This window comes from Acipenser ruthenus, chromosome 7, assembly GCF_902713425.1.
Source record: "Acipenser ruthenus chromosome 7, fAciRut3.2 maternal haplotype, whole genome shotgun sequence".
NCBI classification, from domain to species: domain Eukaryota; kingdom Metazoa; phylum Chordata; class Actinopteri; order Acipenseriformes; family Acipenseridae; genus Acipenser; species Acipenser ruthenus.
Window position 1 is genome coordinate 55,692,445 of NC_081195.1, and position 18,708 is coordinate 55,711,152.

At 36.9% G+C, this 18,708-nt stretch overlaps 2 protein-coding genes across 2 annotated transcripts in view; both read left to right on the forward strand.

Annotated features, from left to right (window-relative positions):
* Positions 1 to 991: 991 nt before the first annotated feature.
* LOC117414683 (F-actin-capping protein subunit alpha-2-like) lies at positions 992 to 16,141 on the forward strand. The gene is made up of 10 exons (XM_034024448.2): positions 992 to 1,106; positions 8,644 to 8,707; positions 10,214 to 10,265; positions 10,736 to 10,799; positions 11,467 to 11,673; positions 12,235 to 12,314; positions 12,832 to 12,910; positions 13,568 to 13,639; positions 14,307 to 14,369; positions 14,939 to 16,141. Exons 1-10 carry the CDS (start codon positions 1,068 to 1,070, stop codon positions 15,077 to 15,079), a joined length of 861 nt encoding a protein of 286 aa, XP_033880339.1. The 5' UTR covers positions 992 to 1,067; the 3' UTR covers positions 15,080 to 16,141.
* Positions 16,142 to 17,247: 1,106 nt separating this feature from the next.
* LOC117414697 (suppressor of tumorigenicity 7 protein homolog) overlaps positions 17,248 to 18,708 on the forward strand; it is a 28,166-nt gene continuing 26,705 nt past the window's right edge. The window contains exon 1 of the mRNA XM_034024463.3: positions 17,248 to 17,417. Within this exon, the coding sequence (XP_033880354.2) occupies positions 17,357 to 17,417 (61 nt within the window). The 5' untranslated portion in view covers positions 17,248 to 17,356. The remainder of the gene's footprint in view (positions 17,418 to 18,708) is intronic.

The following is an 18,708-nucleotide window of genomic DNA, read 5'->3' on the forward strand; positions in this document are numbered from 1 at the left end:
TCTTACCAGTTCCAGCAGTAGCAGCACCAGTCTTACCAGTTCCAGCAGTGGCAGCACCAGTCTTACCAGTTCCAGCAGTAGCAGCACCAGTCTTACCAGTTCCAGCAGTGGCAGCACCAGTCTTACCAGTTCCAGCTGTAGCAGCACCAGTCTTACCAGTCCCAGCAGTAGCAGCACCAGTCCCAGCAGTGGCAGCACCAGTCTTACCAGTCCCAGCAGTAGCAGCACCAGTCCCAGCAGTGGCAGCACCAGTCTTACCAGTCTCAGCAGTAGCAGCACCAGTCTTACCAGTCCCAGCAGTAGCAGCACCAGTCCCAGCAGTGGCAGCACCAGTCTTACCAGTCCCAGCAGTAGCAGCACCAGTCTTACCAGTTCCAGCAGTGGCAGCACCAGTCTTACCAGTCCCAGCAGTAGCAGCACCAGTTCCAGCAGTGGCAGCACCAGTCTTACCAGTCCCAGCAGTAGCAGCACCAGCCCCAGCAGCGGCAGCACCAGTCTTACCATCCCAGCAGTAGCAGCACTAGTCCCAGTAGTGTCAGCACTGGACTCTTCGTAAGATAGATGGTTTGCTTGTTTCACTAGTTAATTTTGTACTTATAATTATTTGTGGTGATACTGCAAATGTGTGTCCTAGGAGTTATCTATGGAGTTGAAGACTAGATATTTAATAAACACATTATTATTATTATTATTATTATTATTATTATTAATAATAATAATAATAATAATAATAATAATAATAATAATAATAATAATAATAATAATACATTATAAAACTTGGTTTATACAACACTTTATATGGAGCATGTTTTACATTTAAAAAGTGAAAACAGCACAGAGTACTGTTTCAGGTTTCACTACAGACTGGCCTTTCTGAAAGACTGGAACAATGAGAATTCCACAAGGGACTGGGAACTGTAGAGTGTCAGTTTTGTGCAGAATTGTTTTTACGTGGATCCGCGCGTCCCATTCACTGTTCGAGTGGCTCCAGCGCGTGCCCGTGCGGAAATCCTCCCTTCTGATGACGTTGTACTCGGCTTCAATGAGCCGTCGTGCCGGAAGGAAAGATGGCGGATCACGAGGCGCAGTTATCTGAAGAGGAGAAGGTAGGGGATGCTAAGCGTTTTATATGGGTGCAATGCTTAGATAAAACTTGACGTTTATCAGTATTGCACCCCGGTTTGTTGTGACCTACAGCCTGTCATTTAGAAAATACTTATTTTTGCAGCAATTAGCGATTAAACGGGAGGCCGCTGGGCTCGGGCATCAACTATTATTATTTTTAGTTACCCAGTCCCTGCCAACTTCCGTTCCTGTCTAATCTATCGGGGACGCCGCTCCTTGTATGGTCGCTCTTAACAAATAGGAACTGGGCTGCATACATAGCCGCCTAGTCTATTTGCAGCGCCGAAGTGTGTCATGGAAAGTCGTTATGTTCACTCTGGGGTTTCAGATGAATCGATCTGTTACAATGCACGCGTTTTTGATGCTGGTCGTGTTGTTGTTTTTTTTCAATTAGCCAGGATGTGTATTTAAACGCGCCCACATTTGTCAGTGGCACTGATTGTGACCGTATATGTACATTGAAAATACCTGAGCAAGGTGAAATTCTTCTGTGCCTGTTCATTGCACGGAGACTTATTTGCCTAACTGCACAGGCCCATTGGGTACTGTATCTGGCACTGTCTGTATTAAATTAGACAGACAGCCGTTGGGACACAAGAGCAAAGGAAAAGGGATGAGAAATAGTACCACAGATCTGATAAGAAACATCTGAAATAGGGCTGTAAGATCACAGGAGCTGGTGTGCCAATAGGAGGAAATAAGTTTTCTTGCGTTGTGAGAGTAGGAGTAGGGGTGGGAGTAGGGGTGGGGTAACAAAGCAGCCTTGAATCACACCAACAGTCTCCACTCTGGATTACAGACCGGTTAGTAATGATTTGATAACAGTATTATCAGGGCACCAAATGTTGCCATTGCCTGTACCGGTGGACGTTTGACAGTGTGTTAAACTTAATGACTAATTACCTCCAATATGCTTCATGAAATGAGGTTTATTTTAAGTAGGTTTTTTTTAGTCTGTGCTCAGAATGCCAAATAATTTAATTCTCATAGGAAAGTGACCAACTTAAAACTGCAGCTTTTTTTCCCCATGTATGCAATATTTGAAATACTCCAAAAGGACACAGCTACTCTGCCAATGTTTTCTTAATTAGTTTCAAATCTGTCCATTAAAAAAAATCTTCTGTCCATTAAAAAAATATCTTCTGTCCTTCCTACTGCTACCATGTGTTTGTTGGATGCATGCATGCAGTCTACTGAACTTATTCAAAATCACCCTGCTAAATTGATTTAAATTGCTCTCTGAACTTCTTGCATGTGGGTTTAAGTGCTTATTGTTCTTATGCTGCCTGTACAACTGAAAATTCTTACAGAATGCTGAGGATTCATATTCACACATTTCCAAAACCAGAGTACACAGCCAGTATTATACAGCAGTGTTGGGTCATCATTCATTATCTTACAGTTTTTCTTTTTTCATTATGGTAACTGCTTTCTCGTACAGTAAGTGAAGAAAACATTTCAACCAAGACCACTGCGACTTTCATTAGGGAACAGTAGTCTACTACTAGACTAAAATGTAAACCCTTAAAACGTTTTTTGAATGAAAACAGCAGATCTCATAAATGTAGGGGTTTGGATATTTGGGTTAAACCAAGATACAGCACAAGTTCTACCCCAGAATTTTTTTTTTTTTTCCAAGTCAGTGTTAAAACCCGGTTTCAGGTGAAATTGGTGTCAAAAAAGTTGATTTTCACTGTTAACTGTTGGGCCCAAATTCCACAAACACACAATCATAAAAGTCAGTATTCAGTTTGTAGATATTGAGTACTTGTGAAGGACATGGAATTAGATTTTGACATTTCAAATATTTTTGTAAACTAAACTATTGTAATAACAAACTAAATTAATTTAGTGTCTGACTTTTCAGAATTTGTGGAATGTACTGCTTTGTTTTTGGGTTGTTTAGGTGGAAGTTAAACTCTTCTGGAGTGCTCAATAAAAAGGCCTAGAGGGCACAGTGATATTTTCTTCGTATCACAAGCAGTGTCAGACGGGCATTATGCTGTTGCAGTGTTGTGATGTCATTATGGATGCACTGTAGGAACATTTTCCAATATGATAAAAGTAATATTGCTCTTATTTAAAAAAAAAAAAAAAAAAAAAAAACAGTAGGGGTGTTATTAGATTAGAGTTTCAAGTTTTAAACATCAGCGAAGCGTTAAACATTCTACATTTACACTTTACTCAAAAATACATGTCAAATATAGGTGTTAGCCGTAGTGCTTACGTAGTAGTGGTACTGTATCGACTCGATTCAGATGAAACAAGTGCAATCGCAGACGCAGTGGTTAAAGTCAAACATGTCTGCCCCATAGGCGTAGCTTCTCCAAAAGTGCGATTCTGATCAAAATAAAGACGCAGCTCAGTTCTTGTGCATTATATTTTGCTATTAAACTCTTTCATGGATTGACGACGTTCTGTGAAAATGTGTTACATTTACTGGAAAAAAAAAGTAATTGTTCGTCTTTTCTCGGCAGTAAGTCACGCTGCTGCTTATGTATTTGGGCAGTGACGTCATTGTTCGTCTTTTCTTGGCAGTAAGTCGCGCTGATGCTTATGTATTTGGGCAGTGACGTCATTGTTCGTCTTTTCTTGGCAGTAAGTCGCGCTGATGCTTGTGTATTTGGGCAGTGACTTCATTGTTCGTCTTTTCTCGGCAGTAAGTCGCGCTGATGCTTGTGTATTTGCGCAGTGACCTCATTGTTCGTCTTTTGTCGGCAGTAAGTCACGCTGCTGCTTGTGTATTTGGGCAGTGACGTCATTGTTCGTCTTTTCTCGGCAGTAAGTCACGCTGCTGCTTGTGTATTTGGGCGGTGACGTCATTGTTCGTCTTTTCTCGGCAGTAAGTCACGCTGCTGCTTGTGTATTTGGGCAGTGACGTCAATGTTCGTCTTTTCTCGGCAGTAAGTCACACTGCTGCTTGTGTATTTGGGCAGTGACTTCATTGTTCGTCTTTTGTCGGCAGTAAGTCACGCTGCTGCTTGTGTATTTGGGCAGTGACGTCATTGTTCGTCTTTTCTCGGCAGTAAGTCACGCTGCTGCTTGTGTATTTGGGCGGTGACGTCATTGTTCGTCTTTTCTCGGCAGTAAGTCACGCTGCTGCTTGTGTATTTGGGCAGTGACGTCAATGTTCGTCTTTTCTCGGCAGTAAGTCACGCTGCTGCTTGTGTATTTGGGCAGTGACTTCATTGTTCGTCTTTTCTCGGCAGTAAGTCACGCTGCTGCTTGTGTATTTGGGCAGTGACGTCATTGTTCGTCTTTTCTCGGCAGTAAGTCACGCTGCTGCTTGTGTACTTGGGTAGTCATGTCTTTTGTTGGTGATTTTAATACATTCATCATTAAGACACAGGCTATTTTTGAGAAGCAAAAAATGGTTGAAGTGCATCAAATTAGAAGAAATATGGTAGTGCCCAATATTTTTTTTATAATCCCATCTGTCATTTATAATCCCTTTTCTGTGTACAGTATTTCTCCCCAACGTTGTCTAAAATTAACATTCTGTGGTTTTGCCACCCCCATCAAACATTGCCATTGTCTAATTATTATAAAGGAAAAAGATAGTATAATTGTATACACAGTCAAAATGAAATACTTACAAAGAATGCAGTATTTCTCTTTCTTAAAGAAATGACCCTACGAGCTTCTGAAATAGTAAAAGGGGCAATTGATACATTATTTAGAAATTCCCCTACCCTGTGAGGTTTTAATTAAGCATTGTTGAATAGGACAAAACAACTAAATGGATAAGGACTGTTTCATTGTACAGTATTATCTTGTGGTTGGAAATCAATGAATGATCTGCAGGTGTGTGTGGGGTGGTAGTGGAGATGGAAATGCTGATGGTGGGTCTGCCATAATCAGGTCTGCACTTTCCATCATTGGAACCTTACAACTGTAGTGTTTAATATGTACGGTTACAGTAACAAATGCCACCTGGACTCCGCATACCAATAGACTGCTTTCTATACCTGCCTGACCGGAGATGCAGTGATTTGAACTTTGTGACTGTTTTTTTAACACCTGATGATTTTGTTAAATTAAAAAAAATCCTCTTTATACATAGTTTATTATTACTAATTATGAATTAGTCATTTAGCAGACACTTTTATCCAAAGCGACTTACAGACTAGGGGGTGAACTGTGCATAACAAATGCTGCTGCAGAATCACTTGCAGTAGGACCTTGGTTTTACATCTGAAGGATGATTTTTTTTTTTTTTTTTTTCTTGCCTGTAGCCTATTGTACAGTATGACTCCGTATTTAGCCAGGTGTGTCCTACCAGGGCAATGAATTGTATTTCTGAGGGGTTTTGTTGTCAAGATATTCATTAAAATAATCAGTCAATAAAAATATCATACCTTATACCTGGTGAATTAGTTATGTTGAGGCTAAGACACCAGTCTGTCCTTTTCCTATGTATATACCATTCCCAAATTAGACATCAATTTGCTAACAGTCTAAAAAGTTTACATGCTTCTACACCAGTGTCACATGGTCATATATATATATATGTATATATATATATATGTATATCTATATATATGTATATATGTATATGTATATATATATGTATGTGTATATATATGTGTGTGTGTATATATATACATATATATATATGTATATATATATATATAATAAATATAAATGTCAACAGCATGGAAACTTGAAAAGCATTACTGTAGTTGCAATTTCTGGAGGTGGAGCTGACACTATGTGAGCAAATACTTCACTCGGCTGCCAAAGTATGCATGTGCTTTTCACAGAAGTTACATCGTAGAAGAGTTATCACTGTGTTATCACACGGATCAGCAAATAAAAAAATAAAATTCTTCTTGTTCTGTACTTCCCCAGTGAGACTTTTGTCAATCAACACGTTTTAAGATAAAATCAGTTGTGAGCATCTCTTGACACAGAAAAAATGTATTGAAAATGCCTTATTAAAGACGATACAATAAAGTAAATGCTGTGAAATAGCTCATTTTACGTTGTCTTCCAAACATGAACTGGTTAACAGATTTTTTTTGTGTGTGTTTGTAAATTAAGTAAATAAAATATTTGATGTCCTTTTGTTTTTCTTTTTTGTTTCAATTGCACAGTAATTATAAATTACTTTTAAATGAGCTGAGTTTGTTACAAATCTGAAATGCATGAGCTGGATAGGACAGGACTTCTGACAGTACAGAATGGACATGTACATGTACCCCTTAGGATTTTCACATATTTCAAATCTAAAATGTTATTAGATCATAATCTAAGTCCTAATAATAGATAAAGATTAACCTGATTTAAACAAATGACACAAAAACTTGATACTTTTTCAACATTTATTTATCCACAAATGATTCAAAATTCAATGTCCATGTGTGAAAAAGTATGTGAACCTTTAGATTCAGTAACTGGTGGCACCCCCTTGAGCAGGAGTGACTTCAAATAAGCGTTTCCTGTAACTGTTGACCAGTCTCTCACATCGGTTTTGAGGAATTTTGGCCCATTCCTCCTTACAGAACTGCTTCGACATTTGAGGGCTTCCTTGCATGGACAGCTCGCTTCAGGTCCTGCCACAACATTTCGATGGGGTTTAGGTTTGGACTTTGACTAGGCCATTCTAAAACGCAGAATTTCTTCTTCTGCAGCCTTCTTTTGTAGATCTGCTTGTATGTTTAGGATCATTGTCTTGCTGCATGACCCACTTTCGGTTCAGCTTCAGCTCATGGACGGATGGCCTGACATTCTCCTTTAGAATCTTCTGATACAATGCAGAATTCATGGTTGTGTCAATGATGGCAAGCCGTCCAGGTCCTGAGGCAGCAATGCAGCCCCAAACCATCACACTCCCGCCACCATGCTTAACGTTTGGGATGAGGTTTTTCTGTTCAAACACAGTGTTTGGTTTTCGCCAAACATAACGTTTCTCATTGAGGCCAAAAAGTTCTACCTTTGACTTGTCTGTCCAGAGAACATTGTTCCAGAAGTCTTGTGGATCATCTATGTGCTCTTTGGCGAACTTCAGATGGGCAGCAATGTTCTTTTTAGAGAGCAGTGGTTTCCTCCTGGCTATCCTTCCATGAACACCATTCTTGTTCAGTCTTTTTCTGATAGTTGAGTCATGAACACTCACATTAGCCAAGGTGAGAGTGGCCTGCAGATCCTTGGATGTTACTCTGGGGTTCTTTGTAACTTCCTTGATGATTTTCTGGTTTGTTCTTGGAGAGATTTTGGTAGGACGACCGCTCCTGGTTAGAGTGACTGTGGTCTTGAACTTTGTCCATTTGTAGACTATCTGTATGACAGTGGATTGGTGGAGCCCCAAATCCTTAGAAATGGTTTTGTAACCCTTTCTAGACTGATGAGCATCAATAACTGTTTTTCTGAGGTGCTCAGAGATTTATTTTGATCGTGGCATGATGCGTTTCCACACACCTGTATGGTGAAGACCAAACTCACAAAGTTTCTGATCTTTATATAGGGTGGGGCCTTCCAAACTCACCCCTGAAGATCTACCTAATTATTTAAACACCTGATTTTAATTATCCCCTTAATTGAGCTGATGAAACCAGGGGTTCACTTACTTTTTCACATATTCTGAATCTTAATTACTCATTGTTGTCTAATTCATACATCATTTTGTTTCAAAAGACATGGAATTGGTTAATATAAACCCTATTGGAATATTCAAGAAAAGATTTTGATTCAAGAAGGCTATCATGGTAAAACTATGGAATTTCCATAATTATCATTGGGGTTCACAAACTTTTTCTCGGCACTGTATGCTATCTCGGTGTCTCTCAAGCCACAGTCAGCAGTGCAAGTCTGTCTACCCTCAGGCTCTGGCTACTCAGGGGATTTTCTTACACATTTGTATGCCCATCTATGGTCATGCACAGCACAGGGAGAACAGGCTGCACTGCAACACTGACTGTCACTTTCAGATGTGACTGCAAACAGGACGTGCTACAAAATTAACAGTAATAAACACGGACGAAGCCAGGCCTAAATACAGAGCTGTAGACTACGCCAGTGTATGAAAGGTGTTAGCCTTCAGCTGAGGTTGATAATATTTTGGTACTATATCTGCCCCCACAAGAACAATTTGAAATAGCTTAAAGAGACAAAGGATAAACTTGTATTGTGCATCTTGTTTAATTAATAAAAATGAACATTTTAATATAAAATATGCTGAAAGTGGCAAAAATAAAAGTGATGCAGAAAGTGTATTCTTTTTTTTTATTGTTTAAAATCTAGTATTCACATTTTATAGTAGATTTATACATTGCCCAGAGGATAGGTGTACGTTATTAAGCAATGGGAATACACAATGCTACTTTTAAAAGAAAACTTTAGTTCTACAGTATAATGTACAAAAGCTACTTGAAGGATGCATTTTTTTATTTGAACTATACTATTGAGCAATTTTGTTAATTGTATTTCCTTGGATTCTAACCAATTTAGGACAAAAAAGCAGTTCATGAAAAGGGGTCAGTATGCTAATCAATTTCTCTTAATGTTGCCTAATTGCAGGTACGCATAGCAGCTAACTTTGTCATTCACGCTCCCCCAGGAGAGTTTAATGAAGTTTTCAATGGTAAGTTCTTTATATACATATTTTAAATTTTTGTTGTTCACACACACATTTTCATTTTAGTGTACACTTTCATTAACTGTAGCATATCCTCTAAATTAATTTTAACCTTACATCTAAGACAGAGGAGGTTGTCAGGCAGTGATATACTGTAGGGCAAGATCCTATAGAGATTTTTTTATGTATTTACATTGTGGCAGTAGTTTATCTCAAAGGCAAAAACTATATCTAAGCTTGCTTTTTGATAAACTAGCTGCTAGGACTTGTCAAATAGCATTTTTTTTTTTTGTGATGGAGAATATAATTGTGCTGGAAATGTAGCAGTGAGATTAAACATGAAACAGCCCAGAGACTTGTTGTAAGACACCAGGCCTCAGAGTGGACATTGACAGGAGGTGTTTTAGGAGATTCTGAATTGTAGTGCTTGTTCGGCTAAATTGAGGTTTGTGCTGAACAATTATTGGAGATCCATCAGCAGACAAATCCATCACAGTAGGAAGCGATCACTACTTCTAGCAACGTCTTTGGAGACAAAATTGGAATCCCCCCATACCAAAGTGAAGAACACAACTATTTTGGGGGAAAGTAATTAAGGACTAATACAAAAAAAATACCAGTTAGAATATAACTGATTTTTGCCTTATTGATGCTTCCTTGGGCTAGACTTGCTATTGTTTGCCTGCACTCAAGTGTGAAATCAGGGAACAAGTTAATCTAACTTCTTGGTCCCAAGGTAAGGTGGTTGTATTGAAATTAGTGTGTGTATAAAGGCAAGCACTGCTCAGTAAACATATTGATAGTAAAGTAAACCATATCTTAACAGTGGCAATTTACATTTTGGTGCTACAGTGTAGTGCAAATAGACAGTTTATGTTTAAAAGGGAATTCTCTTTGTGGTGAATCAGTTTGAGTGGTATGCTTCATCACATTTCAAGACAATCAAGCAGAAAAGTACAGTACCAAAACCTTTCACTAACGGTTGATAGCACAGAAAAATAAATTACACTCCCGTAACACAGCTTAAAACGTCAAAGATCAGTTTTGTTTCATTTGTGCAAAACAACTCATTTGAATGTATACTGCGGCTCTAATGTTTATAGTTAAATATAGTATTAACCTGAATGTGAATAGTACATTTATTTTCAACAGAGAGCATCAGTTTAAATCTGGCCAGGTCATGCAACTGTAATTATTTAAGTGGTCTTGATTCCGTTGCTATTTTGCCAGTGTTTTTGAAAGGGAGGCTCAGGAATTAATAGAACCCTTAATAACCACCATACTGGGATCTAATCAGCTTAGTGTGATGGCCATGGCCATTAAAGGAAACAGTGTAGCCATCTTTGCTCTGGTCTTTGGATAAGTGGAATTAAAAGCTTATTTTTGTCTTATTACAATACATGAATTTTCCAGACTGTTCTTGGACACATTTTGCACTTGCTAATCAAATATAGCAATAGAAGTCCTATCCTTTTGTACACCTTTCTAACAGATTGTCTTGTACCATTTCAGATGTGCGATTGCTGCTCAACGATGACAATCTTCTGAGGGAAGGTGCAGCTCAGTAAGTGTTTTACCATTTTTGTTTATTCTCACTTTTTCAGTGAAACTGCAAGTGTTTCTCACAGTATCCTCCTGTACTGTCAAGAGTTTCAGTATGTGGACTGATGAGTGACATACGTAATGCATCCCACAGGTAGCAGTTTATTATGTCATGTTCATTTTACAATGGGGTATACAGTTTTATAATACACATCTTAAGGTAGAAATATCTTAAGTTGAACATTTTAATGTCTACAACGTCTATAAAATGAGACTATTTTCATGAGATATATTCCCAAATTGTTGTACTGAACAGTTTGAGTGGCCTGGGAAGAGTATGTTGCTTATGTTAACCTAAAGTATCTTCTGCTGATGGACATTAGTAAGGAAAAGAGGTTCCACCGAATTGTTTGGATTGCTTTTTATTACAGTATAAGGACTTTAACTGTAGTAGTGTTATTCTTTTGTGTTCTTTTTTTTTTTTTTTTTTAGTGCATTTGCACAGTACAATGTGGACCAGTTTACACCAGTGAAAGTTGATGGGTACAACGAACAGGTAACTGATGAAATAGATAAGGCATATCAATGGTCTTCAGAACTGACCACTAGGGCTGTGCCCTTATTATTTTCATGTGCCTTGATACTACGATTTTGTTACAGATTTACAATGAAAATTACTTTTTCTTTTAATGGTTAAATGTGATTTAAATAATTATATGTAGGATGGGTGGGCCGCTCAATGAAAACCACTGCCTTACATCATTAGATTTTATCTTGTGTGTGTGTGTGTGTGTATATATATATATATATATATATATATATATATATATATATATATATATATATATATATATATATATATATATATATATATATATATATATATTTTTTTAATATTGCATTAGGTTGAAAATATAATTAATGGGATGCTTGATATGAACTAGAAATACACGTTAATTTAATTTAATGGCATTAATACCTATTGGAGTGTTGAGTTACTCTATATGGAGTAGTTTGGCTTTACAATCCTACTTTAAAGAAATTCTCTGCTGAAAACTTTTAAACAAATTATCAAAAAATGTTCAAGCAATACTGGTACAGAGTAAAAAACAAACAACAAACAACAATGTAGTCTCAATTTTAGTGAATCAATGATTATAAAAACATTATTTTAATACCAGATCTTACTACTTCCTCCTAAAATGGTGCTGCTTATTTTGTAGGTGTTAATCACGGAACATGGTGACCTTGGAACTGGAAGATATCTGGATCCAAAGAACAAGATTTCCTTCAAGTTTGACCACTTACGGAAGGAAGCAAGTGACTCTCGCTCTCAGGATGTGGAGAACGCGCTGGAGTCTTGGAGGAGTGCTGTGGACAGTGCTGTCAGGGCTTATGTCAAGGAGCATTACCCAAATGGTGTGTGCACTGTAAGTGTGACGCAGGCTTTTTTTAAACTACAGTAAGTCTGCACCTTTAAGGGTACTAACTAGATAATCATCAGGCATGTGAGGTGTCTGTTTCCCTTCATTTCAAGTTAGCCTGGATTCTCAAAGCTAAAAGTACATTTCTACTTTGAAAATACCCCTCCCCCCAAAAAAATTAAATCTTGCGGTGGTCTGGTTACCACTTGTGTATTTTATGAACTTTGTTCATGTCAGGTTTCCATGGAGCCTATTGTAGGGACATGACTGTAAAAAACTTGGAGAACTGCTAAATTATAAAACTAACACTGTGATGCATTTCAGTTTGCAAGTAATATGCATACAGAAATATATACAATATGTATACCTCTAAAAACTTTTGAGACAACAATTGACTGTTATTGCCCTCTGCTCTTATCCATGTTATATGATGTAGAAAATGATTCCATATGCTTATGTAGATTTGGATGAGAACAACATCAAATGTATAAATTTAAACTAACATTGTATTTATTAAAATATTTGTATTTTATTTAGAATAATCAATGCTTTTATTTCTCCCTCTAGATATATGGGAAAACTATTGATGGACATCAAACCATCATTGTATGTATTGAGTGCCATCAGTTTCAACCAAAAAATTTCTGGTAAGTTTCAAATGTTAGTTAGGCATTGTCTGTTTTAATAGAGGGTTGGATTAACTGTTCTGTCACTAAAACACCTGCACAGTGTATGCTTTTCTGAAGAATTGTATAACAATGATTGCGTTTCTAGAATAATGATTCTGGTCTTGCAACCTTGCAAGACCAGAATATCAACATGCATTTCAGTTTATCAGAGGACAGAAAAAAACAACTTATATTTAATAGCCAGATAACAGACCTATTATGGCTTGTCACATTGAAAAAAAAAACACACTTAACCTTATTTTCTTGGTTTGTAGCCTCTTTGTGGCCAATAAATTGTGCCAGTGTTTAATATCATTAATATTGTATATTGCCCCTTTTAATTGGTTAATTTGTGTTTATGCCTAATATACCCTCTTTTATGGATGAGTTACATTTTAATGTCAAAAGCACTGCTTATAAAGTGTTCTGACTCATCTGCATTATGATATATGCTTGAACATTAAGCTAAAATTAAGATTTTACTCCCACATTAAAGGAATGGACGCTGGAGGTCAGAATGGAAATTTACCATCACACCTGCAAAAACTCAAGTGGTGGGCATTATGAAAATCCAGGTAAGCTTACATTTTGCATCCTTCTTTATATCCAGCGCCACACTATTTTAGTCATAAGCTAAAAAGTTTAATCACCAGTCCCTCCAGGATTGTGCTGTAGCAGAAATTAATACAGAATTCCCATAAGTGTGAAGAATTCTGCACAGAAATTTGCAGAAATTGGCTCATAGGAAATAAATAAATTTATTATAAGAAAATAATTCAGAAATACAGGCATGTTAATTTGCTGTAGTTTATTTTGGTACTCGGCAGCACCCATTAACAGCTTCATCCTAAACTACAGGATGAATCGTGCACACTGTCTATCACTGCAAAAGTCTGTGCTAAACAGTACCCCAACACCTTCCACAAAGACAGTGGGAAACTGTTTTGCAATACTGAGTGACCCCTAGGCTAAAGCACAGCTGGTCACAGAGTTTGAAATAGAGATGCTGAGAAAACATAAAACAGTGCTTCCTACCAGCCTCCATGCAAACACAGTGCTAGGAGGTTCATTTGAATTTAACAGTTACATTTTTTAAAACATAAATATGAATATGAAGGGTGTAACTCTTCCCCACTTTCAAACTCCTCTGGGGCCCTCTTGAGTGTGTATTTCTAGCTTGATAAAGAAAATAGGAACTTCAGTGGGTATTTATACAGTAAATTTCATTGTAGGTTCACTACTATGAAGATGGAAATGTTCAGCTTGTGAGTCACAAAGATGTTCAGGATTCTATGTCTCTTTATGTAAGTATAATATTGTTACCAGCAAACCTTTTGTGAGTGTCTGCACTTGTACTTACCACAAGAAGCCTAGTCACAAGTGTGGTACTTGTGCCCAGGGTTTATTGAAATGGCAGAGTGGTAGGTATTTTTATATTAGGCATGCTCTGTATACTTGAGTGGATTTTAATACTGGCCTTGCATTAGGCATCACAAAAATCTGCATAGCCAGAATTCAGGTATTAAAAAAGCAGTCATACAGAGAGGTCCTGTAAACCATCTCTGTTCTTGTATGTGTCAGAGCCTGAAACACCCTGAGGGGAATTTTCATTTTTTAGTTTTGGGAAGTGAAAGTGGATGTTTTTTTAATAGTAATAAAACTAAACTAAACAAATGTCACATGCAGGTCTACTTGTTTTCTGCTAAAGTGGAAGCTGTTTTGAATGGGTGCATTATGTTGTGGTTTTTAATATTTGCTTTAATATTGCAATTCTGGCAATCAAATGGAAGACCATCAGGGGTGTTTCATTTTTGTGTTCTGTGTGACCATGTTAAAAATAACATGAACTGTACATGTATGTGCTTGGTAACCATATTGTTAAGTGAATTCCACAATGTTTTTGAGTACAATAATCTGATCTAATGTGTATATTTGTGTTATAATTAATTACTAAATGTAATTTACATTTAGAACGAAGCTCAAACTGCAAAGGAATTCATCAAGATCATGGAGGCTGCAGAAAACGAATACCAGGTGTGACTATCAGTTTATCAAACTCCTTATTTTCACATGCTGAATAATTCCACTGTAATTCAGTTTGCCGCACTACAACTACCCTCTAACCTAAAATGGCGGTGTTCCCTCAAGAGCAAGGCTGAGGCAAGTGAGTGGGGTAGCGTTGGAAATTGCGGATTGTCACTAACCATGTTATACCTCCTCTGGACTATAATTTTTAGTCAACAGTCTCGCACTAATAAAAAGACAAAAAGAAAGAAAACAGGGCAGTCTTGGAGCTGTCAACAGACGTTAATGCTTTTCAATAAATGCAAGTTATACAAAGGCAATAACGATTTAATGTATGATCTCCATCAACTCAAGCCTACCCGCCATACAGTAAAATGTACACTACAAAAATCCAGGCATTTGAGATATTCCCTGTCAAATCCAGAGCTCAACATTATTAGTTTTATTTAGAAGTGGCTTCATGTTCTTCTGAGAATCTATTATATTTGGACTTACTAAAGCCTAAACATCACTAAGATACTCACCTGACCTGCTCTGTAATGACACTGTGTGACGCGTTCTTTTTTTTTTTTTTTTAGACTGCCATTAATGAGAACTACCAGACTATGTCGGACACTACTTTCAAAGCCTTACGCCGACAGCTACCAGTTACACGCACCAAGATTGACTGGAATAAGATCCTAAGCTACAAGATAGGAAAAGAGATGCAGAACGCTTAAAAATGAACATTGCATGACAGGATTGTTGTATTGTCCTTGTATAAATTAAAAAAATACATAAAAGGTTTGGTCTCACACTATGTAAAACATTTATTACACTTAAGATACCTACTTTTAATAAGCAAATTTTATACAGAGGATTGCCATTAAAGCTTACTATAACCACAGCACTGGGGTTTCATTTTAAATTTTTATTTTTTTGTTTCTTAAACAGCTGTATTTAATCTTAAGTGAAAAAAAGATGTTTTCCTTTTAAAACATCAATATTGTCACACCAGTAGTTTTATTGAGGTGGTGGGACCACACCTTTTAAAATATTGTGATATGGAGAGGCCATTTAAATATTAAAATTATTTTAAATTAAACCAATAGCGTAGTTTTATGTTTTTAAAAAGCAAAACAAATAGGAATATTCTGAAATGTATTCTTCATTTAATTTTTTTACTGTGAAAAGTTACTTTTTGTGTCATCTCTGCACAAACAGCCACCCTATTCATCACATAACATATTGTCATCAGTGTTTGTATTCTTCATAGTATGTACGTGGAGCAAAATATAACATTTCTCTCTTGGTTACAAAGATATGCACAGGTTATAATTTTGCTTCTTGACATGATCATGTATCCTAGCAATGAAAGGCAAGGTTTCATTAACGGGGTCTTTTGATCTGTATCTTAATACAGCTTACTGAAAACACACAAAGAACTTAACTGCTTAATATGTGCTTATGTTAACTCTTTAAAATATGTTTGTATTACATTTGCCCTTTAATTGTTTATTTTTATTAAACAGACATGACTGTATTATAACAAGACACATTGTAATATATAATACCTGTATTAAAAATCTTGTCTGTCCGTTTGGTGACTTTTCTTTGTACTCTTGGAATGAACTGTAGTACAGTATTAATTATGTTGCATTAAATGATGGATTTTCTATTTAATTGAGTAGTAAATGACTTCACAATGTATATATTTTTTGCTGGAATGTAACATTTACCACTTAACCCACCCATCCACTGATGTCTTATTGGATCTGTTAATAAATATGATGGTAACTTGATAGCTCTATTTTTTATATTTATTGTTATTTTGTTTTAGAAATAAAAATTGGTAAAAATGCTCTTTAGTGAATGTTGTAAACTAACTAATTTTCAGAGACATTCTGCACAATCATTTATTAGAATTTGTGGAAATACTGCCTTTTGAAAAGGTCCTTAACTGTCAAATTACAAATTCACGAAGCCAAGATCCTGCCATGCATAGCACTTTATTTGCTATACACATGTCTTATAATTGTGTAGCCCATTCTAAACAAATCTGCTCAAAGCTTGTTGTCTTGTCTTCATTCTGTAATAGAGCTGACAGCCCTGGAGGAAGGTTTCTTGTGATACAGAATACAAACACATCTTCTCAAGCAACCCCAAAAATAAGCTTTAGCTCACTAGCTAATTCTGCAAACTGCCAAAAATACAATGTGTGGGGCAATAAGTGAGTAACTTCTGGACTCCCTGGTTGTAGTCTACCTAATAGATGAACCTGTGGTTTTTGTAGACCAATTGTGTTATTTAGGGCTCAGAGTAGAATATATTTGGATGTATAGCAACCTCTTGCAGTTCGGATTAGTAGGAGTTAAAACAAGACAAAATAATCCCAGTTCTTGTGAGAGAATTGAAAATAATCCAGAAATTGGAACCTACATTAACTAGGCCAAATAACTCTTTGGTTAACTGTTTCCCCCCTTTGATCTGCCACTCTAAAAGACAGGATGTTGCATGATTTTCAGCAGTAATTAAAACAATCTATAATGCGTACTTGGCAACATTTGGAAACTTCAGTGGGACATTCGTTCCACCATATAGGGACCATTGGCATATATGATCATGTGTAGTCATTACACATGGTAGTAGTGTCACAGTTCTGGATAGTGGTTGGTAATAAAAAATATACAAAAACATCAAATTTTCCAAACAAGAATAAGCAATCAAGTTACAGATTTGACCAATACTTGTATTTGGTAATGCAAATAATAATGTCATATTAAATTAAATATTCTGTTTATATATATAACCCCGACTCTCGAGCGATGTTCCTATACGTAAAAAGTCAAATCAGATTCAAGAGTCTGCTTGAATCATTCCATACACTGAGGGCAAGTTGTGGCAGGTGGCAGTAGCGAGCACAAAACATGGCTGAAGCTGGGACGGGCTTTTTAGAACAGTTCAACTCGTGCATCGTCTGATCTTGGACGTACCACTGGACTGTCTGGTTCTTTGTTATGCTTTTTGTGGTTTACATACTAAGAGTGCCATTAAAAATCAACTATAATTTAACAGCAGGTAAGCACCAATGTCTTAATGCACGTTGATTTTGCAGTTACGAAAACCTTGTTACCTTTCTATACGTAAAGTGAAAAGTGAGAGACACGTCTACAATTTACATTGAATTCAGACAGGCAGAGGAGCAGTAATGTTTTCTACAGTTTTGAGGACTTTATAGAGTTTAATAAAAGTTTACTCAATAACGAAGTTACGTTGTTTAATATTACATGTAATGTTTTATTTTTAGAGATTTTTTGGAGTTTTTTAAAACAATTTTTTTTGTTTGAACGCAGCTGCCCAAAATACACCCCCTGGGTCCTAAAGTGTGAAGGGTTGAGTTTATCAAGGCCACCGAGACGAGGGGTATTGCTGCAGGACTAAGCAAGAGTTATATAGCTGCAGAACAAAGGCTCACACAGGGTAGTGCTGTGTGCGGAATTCCTAATTTACGTAGTGCTTCATTCACCCTCAACATCCCTACCACGTGACCATACTACTTAACCATAATACTCAACTGAACCTTAGATTTATGGTTAGGTGGTGGTTGTGTGTATTTAAAGTTACGGCCAATACCCCACAAACCTTAGGCTTAGGGTTAGGTTATTGTTATTAAGTAAACTTCGTTTTGGTATCGTTTGGAGGGCAAATCTGCTGGCAAGGTTGATAAGGTCCCATCTTTAAAAGGTCAAACTGTCCTTGCTGGGCAAAATGTCACTTTCCCTTCACTTACTGGTTTAACATTAGGTACAAACCTTAGCATTTATAACCCCCTGTGTTTGGGTAGTATACTAGTTACTACATGTATCAAGTAAGAAACTAATAATACATGTGTTCCAATTCCCAGCTGCTTTCTGGTCACAAGCAGTTGCTATATTATGTTTTGTTTATTTATGAAACTTATTTTCCTACTTGCAACACACTTTTCAAACGGGGGTGGCCTTTAAGTAACAGTTCCATAGTGTCAGTCAGAAGCAGTGCAGGACTTTGTTGTGGTTTCAGTAATCAGTTTATAAGAAGAAAGGTGACTGCATGGTAATGTGAAGTCACAAGTGAATGGGAACTTCTAGTTTGCATTAGTCATATTTTAGCTGCAGGACACAAGTTTATTTTTTGCCACTTAAAACTGGCCTTTGTCATCCTGGAAGCCAAACTCCTGCAAAATTAGACGATGATGGTCTTGTTACGGAACGTTTTACAGGAAATGTTTACATGGGTTCAGTATAGTTACATATGTGGCTCTGCATGGGCTCAATATGTATTCAGAACGAAGTATGGTGTTTGTTAGTAGTCATAACAATAACCATTTTTG

Bases quoted from the DNA above. Each gene is read 5' to 3' on its own strand.
- LOC117414683 (XM_034024448.2), top strand. From the start codon at position 1,068: ATGGCGGATCACGAGGCGCAGTTATCTGAAGAGGAGAAG. The intron at 12,315-12,831 runs GTAAGTTTCAAA...CCCACATTAAAG, and splicing joins TTTCAACCAAAAAATTTCTG to GAATGGACGCTGGAGGTCAG. The intron at 12,911-13,567 runs GTAAGCTTACAT...ATTTCATTGTAG, and splicing joins TGGGCATTATGAAAATCCAG to GTTCACTACTATGAAGATGG.